Source organism: Panthera onca, chromosome C2 (assembly GCF_046562875.1).
Source record: "Panthera onca isolate mPanOnc1 chromosome C2, mPanOnc1 haplotype 2, whole genome shotgun sequence".
NCBI lineage: Eukaryota > Metazoa > Chordata > Mammalia > Carnivora > Felidae > Panthera > Panthera onca.
Window position 1 is genome coordinate 55,684,517 of NC_138347.1, and position 20,444 is coordinate 55,704,960.

The 20,444-nt window shown below is 36.8% G+C and overlaps 1 protein-coding gene across 3 annotated transcripts in view; it reads left to right on the top strand.

Annotated features, from left to right (window-relative positions):
- Positions 1-5,076: 5,076 nt before the first annotated feature.
- Positions 5,077-20,444, top strand: part of TRAT1 (T cell receptor associated transmembrane adaptor 1) — a 39,785-nt gene continuing 24,417 nt past the window's right edge. The window contains exons 1-2 of one of the 3 annotated variants that reach the window (XM_060640086.3): positions 5,077-5,359; positions 18,652-18,762. In XM_060640086.3, the coding sequence (XP_060496069.1) occupies positions 18,662-18,762 (101 nt within the window). In that variant the 5' untranslated portion in view covers positions 5,077-5,359; positions 18,652-18,661. Of the gene's footprint in view, positions 5,360-8,764; positions 8,844-18,651; positions 18,763-20,444 lie in introns of those variants that run through there. The other 2 variants (XM_060640088.3, XM_060640087.3) reach the window with 2 other exon arrangements.

Here is a 20,444-nt window from a genome sequence, read left to right on the forward strand (position 1 = left end):
CAGAGAAGAAAAAAATGAGCATGTTTTTCCACAACTCCCTTCTTGCTTGGTCATAACCAGCAATGGATGTGTGTTTTGTTTTGTTTTTAATTTTTAACGTTTATTTTTGAGACAGAGAGAGACAGAACATGAATGGGGGAGGGGCAGAGAGAGAGGGAGACACAGAATCGGAAGCAGGCTCCAGGCTCCGAGCTGTCAGCCCAGAGCCCAACGCGGGGCTCGAACTCACGGACCGCGAGATCATGGCCTGAGCCGAAGTCCGATGCTTAACCGACTGAGCCACCCAGGCGCCCCTGTTTTGTTTTGTTTTGTTTTGTTTTGTTTTAACCGAAAGCCATACTTTTGTCAGGCAACCCTTTCTTACAGCTATTTACTTCACTAGGTTGCAGTAGTGGGTATTTCTCTAATACCTTCAAGCCTAGGAGTTGTCATGGCTTTCTCTGTTGTTAACCTGGATGTGTTTCACCATCCCTTGTTCTTCTCATTAGGCCAGGTTGCACCTCTGCAAACAATTCCTTCATTAAACTCATTCAATTAACCCTTTTGGTGATTGCATCTGTTTCCAGCCAGGACACGGACCGGTGCACCACTTCTTGGTGTTCTTGCTCCCATTCTGTGTTTCTAGCTCTTAGGGTCCTCCCACTAGATCTTACCTTCTAGAAGTGTCTTCATCTCAAATCTCTTCTTTTGATCAAAATTTAGTCTACCATATGTCTTATTTGGTAGAAGATCCACTAGAACTAGTCCTACCGGGAAGGTTATTCCGAGGATGCTAACTGTGTTATCTGTCCTGGGACATCTGAATTTTAAAGGCTTAGCCCTTTATAATTTCAGGCAAAACATTTCTAGACATGTAAATTCATATATAGGTGGTAAAGTTGATATTATCTGTGGTGTCCCTCAAGTAAGCCAGGCTCTGAATGTGGGAGGAGGTCAGAAGAGCCAGTTAAACAAGAAGAAAAGTTGCTTGATCCAGTGTTTCCTAAAATACATACCTCAGAGCAATCGTCTTGCAAAAGGCTTTGAAAAAATAATAAAATAAAAGGATGTTTCTCTCATGAAATAATTTTTTGAAATACTGAGTATATCCTCCTCTTGAGAAGAGAAATTGTATATTAGTTCACTAAAGCTATAAAAGTTGTATTGGGTAAATAAACTGGATTTACTTTGAGCTGGTTGTGTTTCAAGTAAGAACAAAATTTTTCAGAATGCTCTGACTTTACTAATAGCCCTCTCTCCAGGGCATTACATAGAAATTTTTGTAATGGGGCACATTGTTTTCTTCAAGGAAATTTGAATACTTAAGCCTTTCACATGTAGGAAGATGGACTGTATCTCCTATTAGCCATTACTGGTTGTTCCTGAATTTTATTTACTCTTTTATTTTAGCCTTTGATTTTCCAAGAATTCTGGTCCTATGGGGTTATGATAAGTATAATAAAAAGAGCTGAGAATCTTATGCCAAATCCACACATTGTTCTATTGTTTTTTAACTTGTTTTAACTTTTCACTGGAATAATTGTTTTCTGGAGGATCTTATAGTGTAAAGTCAATGAAAATATGAATCATCAGTATAGTCTAATCAGATGCAATTGTAACACCCTAATTAATTTGGAATAATTTCATAATTTACAACAGCATAATTGGAAGGACAAGGGTCCCTCCCCTTTTTTCATAAAGTGGTTTGCATACCAGCTTCAGTCGTACTAAAGAATGATTTACCAGAATAAGGAAAAATCACATAGAGAGATAAGTTCTATTTGCATAAAACAAAGTTATTCCAAAGAGCCTTCAAAATAAGGAGGCACCTTTTATTCCAACTATTTTATTTAGTGCATGTTACTGTAAACAATTTCAACAGTAGACAAATTTATAAAGTGTAAAGTGTAAGTCCCAGGTAATCCCCTGCTAGTAGCTACTGTTAATGGTTTGAAACCCCTTGAACTTTAAAATACATATTCATGTATGTGTGTGTATATAATATATATTTGTGTGTATATATACAGATATAAATAAATATACTGAAGTGATAAAGATTAAAATAAAATATAGATGATCATCCAAAAAGAGATTTGAAAACTGGGCTTCTTTCTATACTCTATGACCCATTTTTCTGAGTGTGTAAGCTCTGAATGGCAGCTGTCATTCTGACGTACTTTTCATTTTCTTTTGGCAAAAAGACCTCAATTTTGTTGGCCTTAAAATTCTCACTTCTTGACAGGTGCCCGTCAGAACTACATACCTTCCCCTCACATTTCCTACATTTTTAACTGCTTCAAGCTTGTCAGGACAGATCTGCTTAGTCCAGCTATCTGCTAAACTTCATTTTGATAGCCCAACTCATTAAAAAGTACTACTGAAGCCTCATATTTATTTATTATTTGAACATGACTCATGAAGGCATCATTCAAATATCTGATTGTACTCACTAATGTATTTCATAACACACATAAATCCATACCTAGGCTTTTTTATGTTCTCATAATGTCTCCATGTGCTCAGCCACCTATATTTAATGAAAACCTATCTTCCCACCCCCCTGGCAAATTTCAAACATATGTGGAGCTATGTAATGCACAGGCACAGACTTTCTGTGTGACCTTGGACAATCTTGCTCTATCTCCTGATTGTATAAATCCATAGAATGGAGAACCTTGTCATGCAGATTGCTTTTCAAAAATATTAGAATAATTAGAAATAGTGCAGTGATTTGGATTTATCAACCTAAGTTGTACTATTTTAGAGATGCCAATCATGCATCATGTTCATGAACTCTGTTAAGCCATTAAGGAATCACTCAGCATGTATCACAGGCTGCCTTATTGACCTGAAGGAGTAGGATATACTCTTTCCTGGTCTCTGCCTGTCTCCTCTGCTCTTGACTTCCCCAGATCTCTGCAGACTGGTATGTGGAAGGTCACAGACTTGGGGCAGGGAAGCCCTTAGCCAGCTTTGGGTACTGTCACAACTGATTCACTTGGTTTGAATCTATCTCCCTGTTGGACTATCCTGAGACATACACCTCCTGGGCTAACCATAGGATTCCTGCATTTGTACCTGAATTATTCTTACTAAAGCTGACCTTCTTCATATCCAAAGCCAATTACTGAATGCCCTTGTTTCTGGATTTGTGCTTTGTGGTCAATCAGGGCATCCTTGCTGCTTTTCTCTCCATCCTCCGCACTGTTTTTGCTCTAACAGGGGGTGCCTGCACATAAATCTCCAGTACTGAGATCCCTTCTCTCTCTCTTTCTCTGGAGGCCCCAGCTAATACAAATGGGCATCTACTTTGCCCATGGTTCCATGTTCCTGCTTAGGTGATCTACACAGTTCCCTTTTGAGCCTGGGGCTTCTATCCTCCTTCCAGTTATCCCATCTTAGGTCCAAAGCTCAACCCCTCAAAACTGCCACACAGCTGGGCTCTCTTCTTTTGAATGAATTTCCAGTCCTGTGTCCCACCTAATTCTTGAATGAATCCTTCTAACTCTTTGTTGTCCTCTCTTCCCTACATGAACCTGAGACTTCTACTCCCTTGAGCTCTCAGTCTGTGGGTATCCACGCCTGCTTCCTACAACCTGTTACCCTGCTAATGGGTAGTGCTGAACAAAAAGTTCTCTGGCCAAATAGCTTTAGAAAAAGCTCTGTTAAAATGGTTACTCAGGCTCACTTTTTGTAGGACTTACCTAAGCCTTTAATATACTAATATGAATCCATGAAGGTGAAAATAATAGTTCTTCTAAATATATCTGTTGAAGGAGCATTTTTTCTACAAATTTTCTTAAAGGCCTGGTGTTTTATGAAACACATTTTGAAATGCTTTTTTAGATTAGACTATGGTCTCTTTCAGTTTTACAGATTCTGATTCAATAATTGTTCACAAGAAATATTTGGGGGGAAAGTGATTGAAGTGGAAAAATCTGTGTTTAGTCAACCCCATTCAAAGAATAAAGAAGCACTGTATATTGATTACTTGGAGGTTGTTTTCTATAATAGAGCAAGGAGAAAGCAGAAGATTAACATTATTTTATTTATTCCATCCTTGTGAGAATATTTATTGAGACTTAACAGCATGCCAGACATTACTGTCGATGCTGGGGTTTTCATGATGGATTAGATCAGTACTCTCCCTGCCGTCAAGAATCTTAGAGAAATCAGCAAGAGTAAGATATCCTGCATGTCATTTAATATTTTGTGCTGAGTCTGTGCGTCAGAGGTCTCATTTTTAAGTTTTCCTTCAAGTTCTTAAAGTTTGTGTACATCCCCTTTTGTAGTAAACTGGATTCAGGCTCGTCATCCTTCTATAATTAAAGAAAACTGGGGGGATCCATGAGCAAATATGCATAGGCACACAATATGCAGCAAATATATGTACACCAAAACACATACAAACCGTACTCACAGATCCTGCCGAGATCATCTTTATCTGAGTAAAGGTAAAAATAAAACACACCATTGACATATACATGCTATTTTTAGAGCACTGTCCAGAACACCTATATTTTAAAATAACCAGGGGAACTTGTGAAAATTCAGATTCCTGGGCTCTGCTCCAAATATTCCGATTCAGTAGGGCTCAGGAATATGCATGCTAAAGTAGTGCCACTTAACATACTTATACACGCCAACATTTAGGAACTTCAGATTACTGGTTGTGCACTGAGAGCGGGAGCTTGTTGCCAAGCGGCCCTAGATTGGACAGAGGGACTTACCTCACCCTGGTTGCAGTGAGGGTTGTCAGGATAGAAGGCAGGCACCAGGTCTCCCAGTGCGACCAGGTAAAGAAGGCGCCTGCAACATAGCAATGTTCAAAAAGCACCAATCCCTTTTCCTCCATGGTGCCTCAAAGAAAACACAGCTAACAGCTGTGCACACCTGGGCTTCTCACTGTTTCCTCCCTACTGTCAGATGTTTTACTTTGTTTCCATGTGAACTCACTTATGAGGAGATCCCTGGATTCTCTCCAAAGAGTGGGAGATCCACCCCCAGGCTTTGCTTTCACTATTATTTTTAAATTAGATTCAGGTATTGATAGAAATCCAAATACCAGAATGCAGAGGCTTGTGAGATTGGTCTTGTCACGTAACACAAAAATTCAAGAGCGTACTGGTTTCAGATCAAAACTCTAGAAGCCTCCATCACCACATTTCCTGTTTGTAACTGAACAAAGTACACACGAAAGATTTCAAGACACAGAAGAGAGAGAAAACTGAGGTACAGTTAAAGACAAGTTTTACTGGCACACTACTTCTAAAGCGACAGAGCAACATTACTGAGGAAAAAAAGTTTGTGGGAGCATTTTTAATCCATATATTTGCCTTATGGTTACATAAGGATTTCTCTGAGAAAAGAAGCATGCCAGGTAAGCAGTATTTTTAATTCTTTTGTTCTATTCCTATGCCTATAAATTCACTAAATAATTTCCATGTCCCCATCCAAAAAACACCTAACATTTGGGAAGTAAATCAGTTTACATGTTATTTTTAAAGTGTGAGATAGCCTTTAGTATAATTAGAAAATACTTTGAAATATTTTACTGAATATAAGTTGATTATTTTCTCTTAAAAGAAAAAAATGGGAGGTTTTATAATATAAAGCTAGTTGTAGCTTTCACTGGTGTTCACTGATAACTATGCCATTTAAAGTATCTGTTATTTTTAAAGAAACTTGTTGATCATGCGTATTCCTCTTTAGTTTAGTTATAAAGCTGGTTAGTACTAACCACATTCTAATTCCTTTGAGTTTAGGGATTTTATTACCTTCCCAGACATTAATCCAATTGTCAATATCAGAGAGCTGACCATTCTGCAAAGGCCAGTGAAAATTCGATTGCTTGCAGCATGGATTACAAGGGTTGAATCCCCATCGATTAGCTGGATGTCTGTTCCATGTTGATAGTTCATTCCTCTTTCATTGTTTTACATACTTTTTATTTCTTTAATAAAAATCTTTTTGTTGTAAAAGAAACCACACATATAAAGTGGGAGAACTATGAAGTATACATGAAATAGAAAAAAATTTCCACAGCTCCCATCACCTTAAAAATCATAAGATATTATGTTGTATTCCCTTCCTACTTTTATTTCTATACATTCTATATGGTTTGCTTTTCCTACATGAAATAATAATGAACATAAAATCATATGTCTAGATTTTTTGCTAACATTAGAATGTAATGATTTCCCTTTTTATGAAAACTTCTGCCTAATCATTTTAGATGAATGTAGACTATGACATTCATTGGGTTAATAACAGCTTCCTTAGTTGTTTTTTTATTGTTTGACATCTGTGTTGTATCCAGTTGTATTATATTTAAAATGACAGAAAGTTGAAAATCTCTATAGCTTTTTCTATATTAAAGGTTATTTTCTTGGAAATTCTAGAGTTGGAATTACTGAGCAAGAGGTTATGAACACTTTAAGTCTCATTATTACCAAAATACTTTTCTAAGACTGCTACCAAGTAACTTTGATCCTAGCGTGTGTCTCCTGAACAGTTTGGTATCATCTAAAAAAAAAAAAAATCTTTACTGAAAAAGTGTAATATGCTAGCCTATTGATAATACTTACTTTGATTATAATAAGGCTGAACACTTTCACATGGGTTTTTAAACTATAATCATACAATTTGTGCATTGTCTGATTACATCTTTTGCTTAATTATTGTGCTTTATCATACTTTTAAGATCAATTTGTATGAGCCACTTATAGGGTAAAGATATTATATATAATCCGTGAATTTGCTTTCCAATGTTTGGTTTGCCAAATTTTAAAAACAATTAATTGGATTAATCACACAGCTGATTAATCGCATGATACCTACGTAGGATACATACGATTTTCGCACCTGTCTTCACTTTTTTCCAGGTTCATAGATTAGCAAAGAACAAAATCAATTGTTGCAGTTTTGCTATGCCCTGGAAAAAATAGACATGGCAGTACTATTTACAGTGGCCATGAGCTGATGGTATTGGGGAACTCAGGAAGTGTGGGCAGGTCAAAGGCAGTGAATATGGCATTCAACTATTTCCAGGATTACTTAATTCTAATTTTACAATAGATGTGATAAAATTTCTTTCATACCATTTCCAAGTTTAGATTTTCCCTTTCGAGGTAACATAGGAGTTCCTCCATTGTTGGTTGAGAGCTTCTGCAATTCCACAGAAGAGATAAAAATACCAAATGTTTGCTGTTAAAGACTCAGATCTTAAAAGGAGAGGGGGAGAACAATGTGAAAGAAGAGAGTCAGATGACAATATGTTTTACATTTAGACAGGCGAGGTTAAACAAGAAAATAAGTGTGAAAGAGTGAAATTATTCCTGGTTAAGTAAAAGGAGGTATGAAAAGAAAAAATGCAAATCTTTCCTTTTCTTCTACCTACATGCTTTATATTCGCTGCATCAATCAATGGGCCAGTATCATAATTCCTACTGTGTTTCTGCATGCTCATAAAATCAATATTAGCTGAATCAAATGGCAAAAACAATTCTTGTGGGCTACCCTTAGTGTAAAGAGTGTGCCACGATTTAGTTACACATTGCTGTTTTTCAAAAAAAGAATTTTCATTGTTTTTATTCGGTTTTCTTTTCCCTTGAGCCTCAATCTCCTTTTTTGAGGACAGTAAGCCTTTCCTTTAGAGACTAGGTAGGACTAAATTATGAATCATCTTTTAAACTGAGATGTTCTTTAAATTAAAGATGGGTCAAAGACAATGTGTTTCATCATTTAATTTAGTTAATGTTTGCAGTGATTTTAAGGAAAGTCAATTCGGGAAAGATTGTCACTTACTAATCATAACTCTGAGAAATAAATGTGCACAAATTGCTAGTTAATAATAAATATCATTACCCTCAACCCAAGGGTTTGTAAAGTTAAAAAACAAAATAATCATCATTGTCATTATCATCAGCATCATTACTGGTCACATTTCTGGGCATTTTAAATTTCATTTAATTTTCTCAGTGTTCCCAAACTAGAAAGAAGATATAAAAAATTAACAGGCCTTCTTAAAACATTAAAGTAACATAGTAGTTAAAATTTTGTTGGATGAAAATTCCCAACAACCAGGGCATCTTCTGAGGATTTCACCAAGGTGCTTCTCCAACAGAAAACAGTAAGTACAGAAATAAAATGAAGGAGTAAATACAGGAAAAGAAAGACTCATCAACAGCAGGGATTTTGGCAACACTTCAATCTTAATAGGATTTCTCAAGTTGACCAATCCTAATTAGAGTTTAATTATAAAAGTGCCAAGTAGCCCAGTATTGGAGGAATTATACGGTCTTAAAATCTGCCCCCACCTCACTCCACATGTATGCTCTCTAACAAATTCAGTAAGTGTTGCTGAAGAGCAACCATGATGTACTAGAAAGAGGGACCTTGATGTCACACAGATGGGGATCGGACCTCCAACTTTACAATTGGTTTAGTGAGGTTCAGTGATATGTAAGAAGTCACACAGCTCATAAATGACTACACTCTTTCTTTCTCTACACTTCAAAGCAGACATTCCAATGCCCTGTATTGCTGTTGTCTGTCTTTCCATCATAGTCCTTCCTCAACATACACCACCCACTTTTCAAATAACCCTCTGGTCACAAAAGACACGTATTTAAGGTTGACAGATTTCAAATTTGGCATTAAAAACAATATTTTATTTACTCAAAAGCCTGGGAGTAGATTTGAGAATCCCTTCCAGTGCTTCTATCTATGACTCTAATGCCTTTTATTGATGGGGTGATTGTGATGTAAGTGGTGGGGGAGGGGGGTGGGATTTGTGGATACTGACAACGTGTCACAAAGAGTCATCAAGAATGCATCTAGTTCCACACCAAACTATCATCACGGTAAGAAAGTTGCTGTATAGGTAGAATCCATGGGGATTGTTATATCAGAACTTTTTCTTTGAACTTTCTGGGGTGTCTAAAGTAGATATACACATTCATGGGATGCAAAAAGGAGAAGGTCACTGCTCTGACAGAGTTTGCAAGCAAGAAAGAGAAACTGTCATGAAAAGCCGTATCTTATATACTATAAACGTATGCACTGGTCTCAGTTACAGACTCCCTGAAGGAGAAACAATTAAGGCATTATATGTATTGCTTTTCTGTTGTTAATTGTTTAAATAAAGGCTTCTGTAGGAGTCATATCTGTCAGCAGAAAGACAATACATTTGCTTTAGCTAGGCTTCCCTCCAGAGTACATGCAATTGTGAATTCTAAATACAGTGGCTGCCAAGTACTCTTGGCTTTAAGGGAGTCAGAGGTCTTATAATTAAAGCTACTACTATTAACCCTTGGCAGTTGAATGCTATATAGAAACTTAAATTATGGTTTTCCTAGCTGTCATTGCCTCACTAATAACTTCTTGAGGCCTTTGGCTTTTTAACAGTGTAATAGCTAAATTCAAATTGTGTGGGAGTTCTTTTTAAATTGATAAAAGCTTTTTAAGTGAAAGTAACTATAATTATGGAATAATAATAGTAAAGATTGCGTTTGTTGGGCAAGAATTTTTGAGCACTTTGTGAATCCAGCATTGTAAGAAGCATTATCTGTACCGAATAGATATCCACATGCATATGGAGATATACTGAATATGGATAAAGGGAGGTATGAAAGTGCGTGTGCATGTGTATTCGCATCTATATGGATCTGCCATTCAAGTTGAAAATCTCCACCATGTAGCTACTCAATACCTTCTCATCTGTGTATGTTTTTTTGTTTTTCAAAATGGGGGCATTTGTTGACAATCAAAAAATTATGAAAGCTGGGGTGCCTGGCTGGCTCAGTCATTATAGCATGTGACTCTTGATCTCAGGGTTGTAAGTTTGAGCCCCACATTGGGTATAGAGATTACTTAAAATTAAAATATAAAAAAAAAACTATAAAAGCTATCAAGAATGTCATGAAATAACAAAGCTTCTAAATGAAAAGCTTCCTGTTTAAAACTCAGATCACATTACACAAGGAAAAAAATCTTGGAAAACAGAAGTCTGGATAGGGAATTGCAGACCCCCAAAATCAATAGGAAAACCAGAAACTATGCTAAGTATACCCTACCCTTCAGAATTTGGCCTGTGTTTTGGCCTTACTGTTCCTGACACATTTTATGAAAATTACCAGGACTTTCCTTAAACCCTTTATGTAAAATGTAGGCACATGACATTGATTTGGTTGTTTCTTTGTAGTTGAAAACAAATTATCTTCTTGTCCCAATTAATGGACTGATAGAACTTTTTCAGTGCTCCTTTTAATTACAAAGAATAAAGGGAAACTTCTAATTGAAATACAATTTTGTGCAAATGATAGGATATTTTATAGCTAGAATCAGTGTAATTATAAAAATAAGATTAAGGGTTTTGCCTTGAAGTATACCTTTTTACACTGTGCTCTACTTTATTTACCCAAACCATAACCATTTATTGAATCTATACTAAATACTAGACGCTATGAGAACTAGAAAGAAAAAAAACACTAAAGAGAAGGTAAATTGTTAGTTCTCTCAAGGATAAGTTCTAGAAATCTATTATTCTTTTTATTTATTTATTTGCTTTCTCGCCTCTCCCCTAGAAAGAGAGGTAATAGACGTATATAGCACAGTATAAAGGGTAACCAAATAGATCAAGACAAAGGAAAACAAGGAGCAAGGGATACGATTAAGTCATAAAAAATAAGTATATCATATTATCCAAGAGATTTTCTTAAGATAGATTGTGTATCAAACGATACATATAGACAGATGGCCAATAGCAATTTTCACATGAACTAGAAGAGCAAAAATGTGACAGTCCTTGAGGAGATCCTCAGCTTCTTCTACCTGAGATACTGAATGACATATTAAATAATATCTTCCAGTCCATAAAATTGTTATAATTAATTAATTCAGTAGCAAGTTTTATACAGCTGGTTCTTTTTCTTAAAATAAGATTTATTTTTCCCTGATAACATAGACAGAAAATGTACAAAATATAAGAGAACAAACAGAGTGACAGTGTTTAAATTTTTATTTTCTGACTATAGCCTGAAGTTCAGTATTCTGTTGCCATTTTAGGGCAGATTGTCAGCTGAGAGGGAAACCACTTTGATATTCTCTTAAAACATTTTGGGAACATAACTGGGACATGTTCCCAGAATAGAAAGCCATCAAAGCCCATTCTGCTTTCATTCAGAGGTAGATCCAGGGACAACCTATAGGCAGGGTCAAAATTTCCTTCCAAAATCAGTTTTGCATCCTTTCAGCATGTGCATGATTGAATGATCAAGGTTCCAAAGTGTATGTCATAGGATTTGATGCAATAATTCTAGACTGGACAATTTCTTCTTCTTCTTCTTTTTTTAATTACAAATTTTCTAAAGTAAATGTTCTTTAAAGTTTTTACTTAAATTCAAGTTAGTTAACATACACTGTAATATTAATCTCAGGTATAGAATTTAGTGAGTCATCACTTACATACAACACCCAGTGCTCATCACAAGTGCTCTGCTTTATACTCATCACCCATTTTGCCCATCCCCCCACCCATCTCCCCCCCAGCAACCCCCAGTTTGTTCTCTGTAGTTAAGAGTCTTTTATGGCTTGCCTCCCTCTTCCCCCCGCCCCATCTTCATCTGTTTATTTCTTAAATTGCACATATACATGAAATAATATGGTATTTGTCTTTCTCTGACTTATTTCGTTTAGCATAATACTTTCTAGCTACATCCACATCACTGCAAATGGCAAGATTTCATTCTTTTTTTGATGGCTGAGTACACACACACACACACACACACACACACACACCAAATCTTTATATCCATTCATCAGTTGATGGACATTTGGGCTCTTTCCATAATTTGGCTATTGATGCTGCTATAAACATTGGGGTGCATGTGTCCCTTCCAATTAGTATTTTTGTGTCCTTTGGGTAAATACCTCTAAATACCTAGTAGTGCAATTGCTGGGTCATAGGGTAGTTCTATTTTTAACTTTTTGAGGAACCTCCATACTGTTTTCCAGAGTGGCTGCACCAGCTTGCATTCCTACCAACAGTGTAAGAGGGATCCCCTGTCTCTGTATCCTCACCAACATCTGTTGTTTCCTGTGTTGTTCATTTTAGCCACTCTGACAGGTGTGAGGTGGTATCTCATTATGGTTTTGATTTGTATTTCCCTGATGATGAGTGATGTTGAGCATCTTTTCATGTGTCTGCTGGCCATCTGTATTTCTTTTCCGGAAAAATTAGACTGGATGATTTCTTTTTTTTTTTAAGTTTATTTATTTATTTTAAGAGAGAGAGCACACACATATGAGCGGGGGAGGAGCAGAAAGAGAGGGAGAGAGAGAATCCCAAGTAGGCTCCATGCTGTCAGCACAGAGCCCGATGCATGGCTTGATCTCAAACTGTGAGATCATGACCTGAGCTGAAATCAAGAGTCAGCCACTTACCCAACTCAGCCACTCAGGACCCCCTGGACTATTTCTAACACAAGACTACAAGTCACCCAATTTAGCCAAAGGTAAATTGTTAATACATCTATCAAATGCTTCATTTAAAACAATGCAACTTTCAGGTCAACTCTAAAATAAACTAGCTGTGATATGTGTTCTTAGGTAAACTGTGCTATATTGTGGCATATAACTAGTAGGCTGAAAAAAATAATAACAAATATTTGCCTAAAACAATAATTATAAATAGTTGTACTTTGCCCATTCTTTTGCTAACAATAACCAGACAAAACAACTATTTCATGAGGCCATTCTTGATTTATGAAGATAGAACCATATTTTCAGCATAAAGAAAACCCTTATTTTTCTCTTCTCATAGTAGGACAGTGTGCATTTTTAATAAGTAAAAGTAAAGATATTGATGGGTCTTCAAGGCAAAAGTTGAGGAATGAAGGCATATCCCACTTCATGCTTCTGAAAGTTATTGTGTGTTCTGTGAGGAGATTATTTCTATTCATCCTGACTCTTAAGTCATTAACATCCCAGTTTTATGCAGGCATATATTTCCTAGGGTTGTAGCTGGCTCATACAGCTTACCTCAACTAGTGGTATTGTTTAAATTCCTTTCCCAGAGAATTCGCTGACACTAACCAAACTCCCCAAAGACTGATTTTTAAACAAGAAAATAAAATTTTATGTTTATAGTGGTGTACACCCCATAAATTTAATTAGATACCTAGCTGTTAGCACCAACTTCCTTGTATCAAGTTCTTAGAAAAAATATAATAATCTGTAGGTTTTTTGGTAAATGTAGGTTCAGGGCAGAGAGAATTAGGATGTTGTTCATGAGTACTTTCACCAAGATTACAGCGGCCTAATGTGTTACTCTTCTTTTCACAAGGATCTATCTCATAGCTGCTGGGAGGTAGGTCTTTTCTCAACAGCACTAGAGACAAATGTACTATGATCTTCAACTTGTCTTTCCTAGATTGTGAGTGTGCCTAGACCTCATATTTGATCAGAACTTTTCTGTTGGCCCTAGTCATTACATTGTCTGTCTTTATTCCACTTGTCTTTTATTTAGTCAGTTGACACGTGTTCAGTGAGAACCTACTTTGTGCTGAATAGGTTACAGAAATAATAACAGGAGTCTCACTAGTAGGGAGATGAGAATAAGAATAACGATAATTTCCAGTTACGAGTTGACTAAGTCATGGGAATAAAAGGTACAACATAGATAATACGGTCAATGGTATTGCAATAGTGTTGTGTGGGAACAGAAGGTAGATACACTTGTGGTGACCGTATAATGAATAGAAACGTACATCTGAAACTAATGTAACCTTGTGTGTCAACTACACTAAAAATTTTTGAAAACGATGCAATAGCTAACATTTATGGGGCATCTTACTGGCGAGGAACACTCTTCTACAAATCTCCTTACATGTCTTAACTCACTTAATCCCCACAAAAATAGGTAAAATGAGGAAATTGAGGCATGAAGACCAGGATGAATATGGCATTCTTTCTGTCCTTTGGGAAGTTCACAGTCAAGTAGGAAGAGATTTTTACACATAGATGGTCATCTCAATATTTGTTGAAACGTAGGGGGGTGTAAAAGATGTCACTTGGTGGGGGACAGGCAGCATAGAGCAAATGCTTCAAAGAAAAGGTAGTCTTGAAGGATGACTATGAATCTGTCAAACAGCTGAGGAGAAAGGCATTTCAGGCAAAGGAGCAAATATACAGAGACATAAGGACATGAAATGTAAGTATGGTATCTATTGAGCATCATAAGTGCTTCAGAACGATTGGAGCAGGGTATATTATTGGGTAAGTATAGCAGATAAGTCCTAAAATTAGAAAACTTAAAGCAACATTTTGTGGGAACAGTTCATGGTAAGGAAAGAAAAGTGTTGTGATGTTCTCTATGCTTAGGGCAGAGATAAGAGCAGGTGCCTTCTCATGAAGTACCCATGTCACAGGCTCCAGAGAAAAGACAAAGGGACAACTTCCTCCACAAACCACGAAGGAGGAGACTACATGAGACAGTGTGTGGGAAGATAGTAGCTATCAGGATGGGGGTTGATGTAGTGTGGCTGAACCAAAAGAGCCATAAACATAAAGTCAGGGCCAATTAACTAATAGGATCACAGGCCAGACCAGCCTGAGAAGGGTCTTCTTAATATTGTGTTTAAAAAATTTTTTTAATTTTTTTAATGTTTATTTCTTTTTGAGAGAGAGAAAGAGAGAGAGAGAGAGAGAGAGAGAGAGAGAGAGAGAGAGAGAGAGCGCCCTGCAGGGGAGGGGCAGAGAGAGAGGGAGACAGAGAATCTGAAGCAGGCTTCAGGCTCTGAGCTGTCAGCACAGAGCCCGATGTGGGGCTTGAACTGACAAACCGTGAAATCATGACCTGAGCCCAAGTCTGCTGGTTAACTGAATGAGCCACGCAGATGCCCCTTAAAAATTTTGTTTTAATGTTTATTTTTGAGAGAGAGACACAGAGCAAAAGCAGGGGAGGGGCAAAGAAAGAGGGAGACATAGAATCCGAAGCAGGCTCCAGGCTCTGAGCTGCCAGCACAGAGTCCGACAGGGGGCTCAAACCCACCAACAGCAAGATCATGACCTGAGCCCAGCTCAGATGCTTAACTGATTGAGCCACCCAGGCACCCCTTAATACTGTGTTTTAAAACCTGGGCCATCAACGGGGCATCTGGGTGGCTTAGTTGGTTGAATGTCTGACTTCAGCTCAGGTCATGATCTCAGGGTTCATGAGTTTGGGCCCCTTGCTGGGCTCTGTGCTGACAGCTCAGAGCCTGGAGCCTGCTTCAGATTCGGTGTCTCCTTCTCTCTGCTCCTCTCCCACTCACACTCTGTCTCTCTTTCAAAAAATAAGTAATAAAATAAACATTAAAAAAATTAAAACCTGGGCCATCAAGATATCAAAATCCTTTCAGATGTGTATATATTTTGACCTCACAAATCAAGAATTTTTACCTGAGGGGTGCCTGGGTGGCTCAGTTGGTTGAATGTCTGACTCTTAGTTTTGACTCAGGTCATGATCTCATGGTTTGAGAGTTTGAGCCCCACATTGGGCTCCATGCTGACAGCATGGAGCCTGCTTGATATTCTCTCTCTCCCTCTCTATCTGACCCTCCCCCGCTCACCCTCTCTGTCTCTCAAAAATAAACTTTAAAAAAAGAATTTTTACCTGAAATAAAATTAAGGTTGGATATATAGTTTTAGCTACAGATATTCATCACAATACTGCTTATATAACTAAAAATCACAAGCAACTTACATGTCTAATGATAAGGGATTGTTTAAATAAATTATAGAAAATTCATTCAGTGGAATATAAGGCCGCTAAAAGAAATGAAAGCATATTTTATTTATAGGAAAAGAAGCACACTATAAATTGTTGGGGTGAAAGGAGATAACAGTATATTCAGTATAATTGAATCTTATGTCTCTGTCCATAATCATTTCTATACAGAGAAAAATAATTCGAAGTATATGAACCAAGGTTTTCACAGTGATTGTCTCTTGATAATAGGATTATGGTTGATTCTTAGCTTTCTTTTTTTGCTTGTCTAAGTTCACTAATATTTTTAATATTGAACACGGATGATATATATAAGTCTGGCCTCTGGGTAGCAACTAAAGTTCATTTTTTTGTCACCAAATACAGTGACTGCAAAGGGTGAGTGATTAGAATGTACTAGACTGAATAACCTGAAATGATAATTGTGAGCTATCTTGATAGAAAACATAGTGTGTGCCCTCAAATTACCTTAAAATGTGAAAGAATCTACAACTAGGACTTTTTCTTTACTAGAAGAAAAGAAGTCTTTAATAACAGAATTCATGTATATAACCATTAATTTGATAACAAAGCAGAAATTAATACCTCTGTGTTGTGATATAGCAAAGAAGGAAACTGAGACCCATCTGGGAACTAAGATGGCTTGTTGGCCTCATTCTTCACAATTCTGGTTACATTAACCACCTGAAAAGGACTATTATCAATGGGAGGTAGAGAACAATCTTTCTTTGAAAGCATGCCTTAAAAATTCCCTTTAACCCAGCAATTGTATTCCCAGGAGCCTCTTTCTACAGATAAGCTCACATATGTGTTAAATGCCTGTCCAATGAAGTTTGTTGCATTATTGTTTGTAAGAGAAAAACGTTTTAAAAAATCAGAATATCCATCTTAGAAAAATGGGTAGATGAATTATATTACAACAGCACTGTGTTATTCCATGCCACCACTACAGATAACATAACATGGTAAAAATCCTCCAGACGCACTGGTAAGTTTTTTTAAAAGGCTAATTAGTATAATATTAGTGACCCATTTATGCTCTAGTGGAGAACCTTATATGTTATTCTATATTTTGCTATTGCTAGAATTTTTAAAATTTAGACTTAGTATGAACTTGTGTTTTTTTCATAAACAGTTAAACATAAAAACCAAATAAACAATTCTAGGAATGTAGGCAGTATCGTGCGATACCTAGAATTAGTAGTACATTTTAAATAGTTAATGATTACTGTGTTGTAGAATTCTCATAAATATTTATGGGATTATATTCATAATGAATAAATAAGGCCTTTCCAAACCTTAGTGTTTTTAACCAAATTAATTTGTAGGTTTATTGGAGGATAAAAGACTATTCAAGTCTTCTCAATTTTCTAAGACTCTATGAAACATAAAAATTCCCTTAAAGAAAATAAACCACCCATTTCACCACCACCATCAGTTAACTTGTCCCATTTACTAATTAATTATTTTAAAATGTTTGTAAATTATGTACATTATATATGATACTACAGAGCAGAAGACAGAAATGGTCCTATTCTCTGTGGAGTTTATGGTATTCTGAACATTTAAATAACATGGTGCAAAAATAGAGACGAGGTAGCAGACATTAGTGAATAGATTTGCTGGTGTTTAAAGAGCCACAGACGGGGCGCCTGGGTGGCTCAGTCGGTTAAGCGTCCGACTTCAGCTCAGGTCAGGATCTCCCGGTCGTCCGACTTCAGCTCAGGTCAGGATCTCGCGGTCCGCGAGTTCGAGCCCCGCATCGGGCTCTGGGCTGATGGCTCAGAGCCTGGAACCTGCTTCCGATTCTGTGCCTCCCTCTCTCTCTGCCCCTCCCCTGTTCATGCTCTGTCTCTGTCTCAAAAATAAATAAACGTTAAAAAAAAAAATTAAAAAAAAAAAGAGCCACAGACTAGTTCAAACAAAAGCAAAGTATATATAAATAAACAATATGCAAATTATATGCATATATGTATATGTACATCTATATCATAAATGCATATATATTTTATATATTTAATTATATATATGCCTATATTCATTTAAAAATAAATATGGAAAGAAAGAAAGAAAGAAAGAAAGAAAGAAAGAAAGAAAGAAAAAAAGAAAGAAAGAAAGAAAGAAAGAAAGAAAGAAAGAAAGAAAGAAAGAAAGAGGGGCGCCTGGGTGGCTCAGTTGGTTGGGCGGCGACTTCGGCTCGGGTCATGATCTCGCGGTCCGTGAGTTCGAGCCCCACGTCAGGCTCTGTGCTGACAGCTCAGAGCCTGGAGCCTGTTTGGGATTCTGTGTCTCCCTCTCTCTGACCCTCCCCCATTCATGCTCTGTCTCTCTCTGTCTCAAAAATAAATAAACGTTAAAAAAAATATTTAAAAAAAAAGAGAAAGAAAGAAAGAAAAAAGAAAGAAAGAAAAAAGGAAAGAAAAAAGAAAAGGAAAGAAAAAAGAAAGCAAGCAAGAAAGGAAGAAAGAAAATGAAAGATCTATTCAAAAACACAGGACCACTGAGGGCAGTTCAACAACCACTACAATGCCAACAAGTACTCAAAGAAAACAATTATAATTCCATTTGGATTGAATCTGGATGTTCTTGATTTTGAACCAAAGTTTTTATAATCAGTCACCAGTTGTCAAATTTTAGCAGCAACACTAAAAATGTCTTTCATCAACACTAAGAATGTGGGAAACTTGCTTCCTTTTGTTCATGCTGAATGCAGGGACTTACCACCAATACCCATTTGAAATCTATAAGAAACCTTTGTCTGTCAATGGTAATTAATTTCGTGGCAGAGGATTTGTTCTTCATTATGAATAAATACTATGGTTTCAATTGTGGGAATACCCAATTCAAAACAAATTGGTAAGCAGCTAATATATTATAGCTATGTTTGTTTGTTTGTTTTCCAGAAAACCCTGGATGCCACTATTATGTCTGGGTAATTCTAGCCTTTTTGGGATTAGCTCTGATTGTATCACTGATCTTCAATATTTCCCACTATGTGGAAAAGCAGCGACAAGGTAAGACATTTTGAGAAATAGCCACACATCTACTCCCGCATGAATGGAGACTGAGTCACTGGAAAATCTACAGAAGAAGACAATTTTATGAAATGAGATGCAATAGGATATTTTTATCTGTAGAAAATCTATTTGATACTTTTTTTCCACTCTAAAGTTTTCTTTTTATTTTAAAAATACAATCATATTAGAATATGAACAGACTCCCAATCTTTGCTTTATCTCCGCCCTGAGATACCGAGTAAGAAAGAATTGTCCTGGTAAAATGTAGTTTTTCTTCTCCAATTCAACAGTAGTTGAGAAATTGTAATTTATTCTGTAGCAGCCATAAAGATTCTCACTGATGCGTGATAGGAAAAGTGAAGACTAAATTTTGAAGCTTCTACTCATGCCTACTCAAACCCCTCAGCATCAAGTCAGAGCCTCTAATGTGCAGTAGGACTGTATTGGGATCAGGAGAGAACTAGAAAAGCAACAGGCTGACCCACAGGCATTATCTAACACTCCCAGGGTCAGCTTTTCCTTTCAACAGCTGGTGAGCAGTTTTAACCATGTGGTTTTCATCCTCATGGGCATGACTGAAATAGTGTAGTGTGCAGCAATTGGCACAGTATTTGCACACTACTGGCATTCAGCACAAGCGTGTCGGGTGGATGGATGGATGGATGGATGGATGGATGGATGGATGGATGGTTATGCAAGTTCACCTATTTCTGGGAAAGGTCTTAATATGCTAGAGCCAAAATTCTATTGGGGGCAGGACATTTCTGTGGTAATAATGAATAGAAAACAAAATGTCAATGCTTTTTAACAGATGAAAATAAATAAAATGAAGTTAATAAAACTACATTAGAAACATGTGACCCAGAAAAACTGCAGGGCGCTAATTTAGAACAATAGTCAGATTCTGGGGAGAGTCCTTGATCCTCTTATGAGTGTCTTCTTCAGTGTTGCTAACACAAATATAAAATATAAAGAAGAAGACATTATTGTCACGCCTCTCAAAAAAGATAAGAAGCACTAGAAAGTGAAGTGGCATAGTTGAGGTCACACATCTACTCAATAGCAAAGCCAAGGATAAGGGCCCAGTCTGTCTAATTCTCTGTCCAAATTGGTTTCCACGAGCACATTCTGTTTTTACACTGTTGATCAAAATGTCCTTGGCCAGAAAGCCAACACTCTTTTAGGATCTCTATTTATCATTTCTATGCCTGAAACTCCAGGCAGGCAATGCTTTTTCATTAGCAATGATTTCAGCAATTAATTTTTTTATCAAATATTTTTTCAAATACCTTTTATAAGTCAGATACATCAATGACCCACCATCCAACATCTTCGAAAAAAGTTTTCTTCATAAAAAAATGAGCTAACATTAGAATTCTTTTTTTTATAATAGCTTAACATGACTATTCTTTAATTTCTTCACTAAAATGTTTTACGAATGCAGATAATATTGTCATTTGAGTTGGAAAAAGGTGAACGTAGAGCCATAGAGGTGAATGTCTGCAGGTGGAAGCCAGGGCAAGAATAACCATCATGAACTGGTATTTCACTCTCCCACTGATTTCAGTGACAATCATCCAGAGATCTGTGTGGAACCAGGGAAGAAGTGGGCTTTTTAGTTCTCAGTTTTGATGGTTTGTCCATTGGAATTTATTTATCCATGTTCATACCATTTGCCA